This window comes from Austrofundulus limnaeus, unplaced genomic scaffold (genome assembly GCF_001266775.1).
Source record: "Austrofundulus limnaeus strain Quisiro unplaced genomic scaffold, Austrofundulus_limnaeus-1.0 Scaffold440, whole genome shotgun sequence".
Classification (NCBI taxonomy): Eukaryota; Metazoa; Chordata; class Actinopteri; order Cyprinodontiformes; family Rivulidae; genus Austrofundulus; species Austrofundulus limnaeus.
This window is the reverse complement of record NW_013952842.1, coordinates 195,775-199,424: the sequence shown is the minus strand read 5'-3', so window position 1 is coordinate 199,424 and position 3,650 is coordinate 195,775. Positions and strand designations below refer to the sequence as shown.

At 50.2% G+C, this 3,650-nt stretch overlaps 1 protein-coding gene across 1 annotated transcript in view; it reads left to right on the top strand.

Annotated features, from left to right (window-relative positions):
- LOC106529376 (uncharacterized) overlaps positions 1-2,929 on the top strand; it is a 3,772-nt gene extending 843 nt beyond the window's left edge. Inside the window, exons 2-3 of the mRNA XM_014024787.1 lie at positions 25-91; positions 177-2,929. Coding sequence (XP_013880241.1) covers positions 28-91; positions 177-2,725 — 2,613 coding nt within the window. The 5' untranslated portion in view covers positions 25-27 and the 3' untranslated portion in view covers positions 2,726-2,929. The remainder of the gene's footprint in view (positions 1-24; positions 92-176) is intronic.
- The last annotated feature ends 721 nt before the right edge of the window (positions 2,930-3,650 follow it).

Genomic DNA, 3,650 nt, shown 5'->3' with positions numbered 1-3,650 from the left:
TGAACTTGTCTTCTGTGTGAACAGCTCATGATGGAGGAGTGTCAGGACTTCTCTCTTCATGGCAAATCTGTTGTAGCTGAAGATAATCTGAGTAAGTCTGAAGTCGGTTATACAACTTTAGTTTCACACTTCCTGTTTGTACTGAATATGTCGTATTTTTCTTCATGTTTTTACAGGAGATGAGTACTACTGGAAGCTCGTGGCGGATTTTATCGGCCCTCAGTCAGGGGAGGGGCTGGATCTGGATCAGGCGAATTGCAAGAACAGACTCCTGATCCAAGTGGGGCTTCTGAGAGAAGACAACAACTTCCCCTGGGTCGCCATCACTAACTGGCTGAAGAAGATCTTCCCCAGYCATCAGTCGGCTGACTTCCGGCGCTTGATCGAGCGGGGCATCGTGACCACGCTGAGTCTCGGCGTGGACGCCAGGGTTTCCTTCCTGGAGTCGCGGGTCAACTTCAACTTCGTGGGTCCGATTTGCGACAGCATCGGAGTGGAGCGGCAGCACCTGCTGGAGCTGAGGGACTTCTCCGAGCGGGCGCAGTTAGTCGAGGTCACGAACGGGCTGATCCTGGAGCTCAGCAACTTCGTCTCCAGGGAGAACATCTCCCCCGTGGTCATGGTCACCTGGCTGAAAAACTTCAACCCGCAGTTCTGCAAGAACGGCGACATTCAGAAGGCCTACAGGAACCTCAAGTCCAAGATCAAGAAGCTGAAAGTTCACTGCAGCAACTACGAAACAAGAAGCCACAGAAGGAACGCGGCCATTGAAAACATGCTTCAGAGTCCGTTTGAGCTGGTCTGCAAGAAAGAGCCGAAGCTGCTGATGAAGAAGCGCCTGAAGAGGGACGACTACGAGAAGATCACCATCAAAGAGGAGAGCGAGAGCTTTGAGATCTCTCAGGCTGAGGGCTCGGAGGTGGACCGAGAGCGGCGGCGGGARCGTTTGGAAAGTAACGACGAGAGCGAGACCGAGCTGAACGTGTCCGGCATCGCGACGGAAAGTTTGTCCAACAAAGGAGAGTCTCTGGCTCTGCTGGACATCGCCATGCTGTCTGTCCAGAAGCTGTCCCGCGTTTACGGAGGGAACTCTGCAGCGTGCAAGCAGGTGTCCTTGGACCTGCTGAAGAACCACTACACCCTGACCTACAAGGAGCACCCGGCCATGGAGGAGTTCGAGAAGAAGATCAACGCGGTGCGAGAGCAGTTCCCCATCGTGCCTCCTGTGGTCTTCTTAAACTACAACGCCAACTTCCTGGTGGCCCTGCACGACGCCATCGAGCAGCAGATCACCAGCTTTGAGAAGGACATCATCCTGTCCACTGGGGAGAAACTGGGCCGAGACAAGCTGCCCAACTTCAAGAACTTCATCAGTTTGCCCGAAAGCGCCACCTGCCGTTACATCCACATGGCCTGCGATGTCCTGAGCCCCCGCAGCCCCGTCAAACCCAACTACCGCAAACACTGGGTGGCCTTCTGCGAGGAGAAGGGGAACCCGTCCAAGCTGGCGGTGAACCAGTCCAACAGGTTCAACAACTACTTCGAAGCGGCGGCGGGTCTCATCCACCACCACAAGGAGGTGGCGCTCTTCTTCTCGGACCTCCTGTCCATGGCCAACGACGCGTGTCCTRACATCGTCCTGGAGAGCGTGGCGGCGGACGCCAACGACTCCATGATCCAGAGCTTCGTGTGCGTCCTGGCCATCGTCTACTGCAAGGTGGTGGGTCCGTACTGGCAGCTCCTGAAGAGCGGGGGCGAGTACTCGTTCTACAACCAGTACCTGCTCTGCCTCTACCAGAAGTTCCTGGACTGGTCCAAGGATCCCTCCAATCTGCTGGAACCAGAGGAGTCTACCAACATCTTCACGCAGTTCCCGCTGCAGGAACGGACCTTCAGTGGCATCTTTAGTTTTTGTGGCCAGTGGCACACCAACCGGGACCTGATCCGGGCCTGCCTGAAGAGGACCATAAAGGTGATCGCCGCCGTCACAGAGGAGCACCTGAAGGACTTCCTGCCCGGAGGAGTCTTTTCCAAAATCCCCCCGGTGGACGTGTGCCTGCAGATGGTGAGCTGCACCTTCTCCGTCCTGATGGCAGAGTACCCCTTCGGCCACTCGTACTCCTACCAGAAGGCCAGACYTGATGGTTCCTCAAACCAGAACCTGTCAGAAGACGACGACTCAGCCGAACCTTCTGACGACAGCTCTGATGACCTCTCCAGGAAAGTATCCCAGATAGAGGAGGTCAGCCCCCAGGCGAAGAAAGTTCAGCGACGAGTGGAGGAGGAGGAGCCGGAGCTCAACATGGATCTGGACTACATCGTAGCTACGGTGAGCCAGAACAGGGGGCCGTGTAAAACCCAGCAGGACGTGGACAAGCTGCTGCTGCTGCTGGAGGGGAAGCCGCGGTCAGTGAAGCAGGAGGCCATCCGCTGTGAGATGCTCTACCAGAAAATGGTTCTGAACAACACGGACCCCCACCTGGATCACGTTTACCTCAACAGCACACAGATGGTGGGTAAGCTGAAGCTGGCCCTCCCGCGAATAAAACCCGGCTTCTCTCTCGTGTTGGCGCCTAGAAAGACCAAACCCAAAGCTTTGGTCGCGGTCGCAGCCGAACCTTTGCCTGCTCCGAGTGAAGCCAGCGTCCCGACGGCAGCTGGAGAAGAAAGACCCAACACTTCCACAGGTGACCTGGTGGTCCCACCTGAGCAGAAACTCAGCTGAAGACCTGGACCTGTTCACACCAACACAACCGTCTGGTTTCTTCTAAACATCTTTTAGGAAATGTTCTGTTGGAAGGATCTGACTTTACCTTTTTTACTGTATTTTTCCCTGAAAAACAACTTTTCTTGTTGGTTCATTTCTTCTGATTTCTTCTGATTCAAACGTTGATCATCAGGTTAAAAATAAACACCTTTTTTGTTYGTATTTAGTTGTTTTTTAATAAATTCCACACAGTAAACAGCTGAAAAAATGCCAGRATTATGAGTCAGAGGTTCATTAGTTTTAAGCTTATTTTAGTTTCAAACTGCAGGTAGGATTACTTTAAATAACAAAGATTTAACCAAACCATATTGAACTGTTTACTTTATGGAAGATTATTTCTGTTTATGTTTTTGCAAAATTACAAATTGTTTTTGCTTATTTGGTTCTGTTTAAACTGGTCCAAACATCACATGTTTATTTTATTTGACAGAAACTAATGAGATCTTTTACTCTACATTAAATATTTATTTTTATATTCTTCTCAGCTATTATTAATCAAAGGAGTGTCCAGGTTTAGTGTTTAAARGAAGATCTGCCCTCGTGCTCTGCTTCCTCTCAGGTTTTGTGAACTTTGTCCCAGATTCTGTCCACGATTTCTGACAGAACAAACGAGGGAAGGAAAACAAACGAGTTGCCAGGTGGGTGAAAATACGAGCAGGAAGGAGGAGGGAGTTTGTGTCTGGCTGGTTTGATAATTAGACGACATGATGCCACGAATAAAACACATGTTTTTAGTTAACATAAATGCCAAAACTAGTATGTTTTATTCACTACAGGTGCTGGTCATAAAATTAGAATATCATGAAAAAGTAGATTTATTTCAGTAATTCCATTTAAAAAGTGAAACTTGTATATTATAGTATATTCATACATTACATACAAC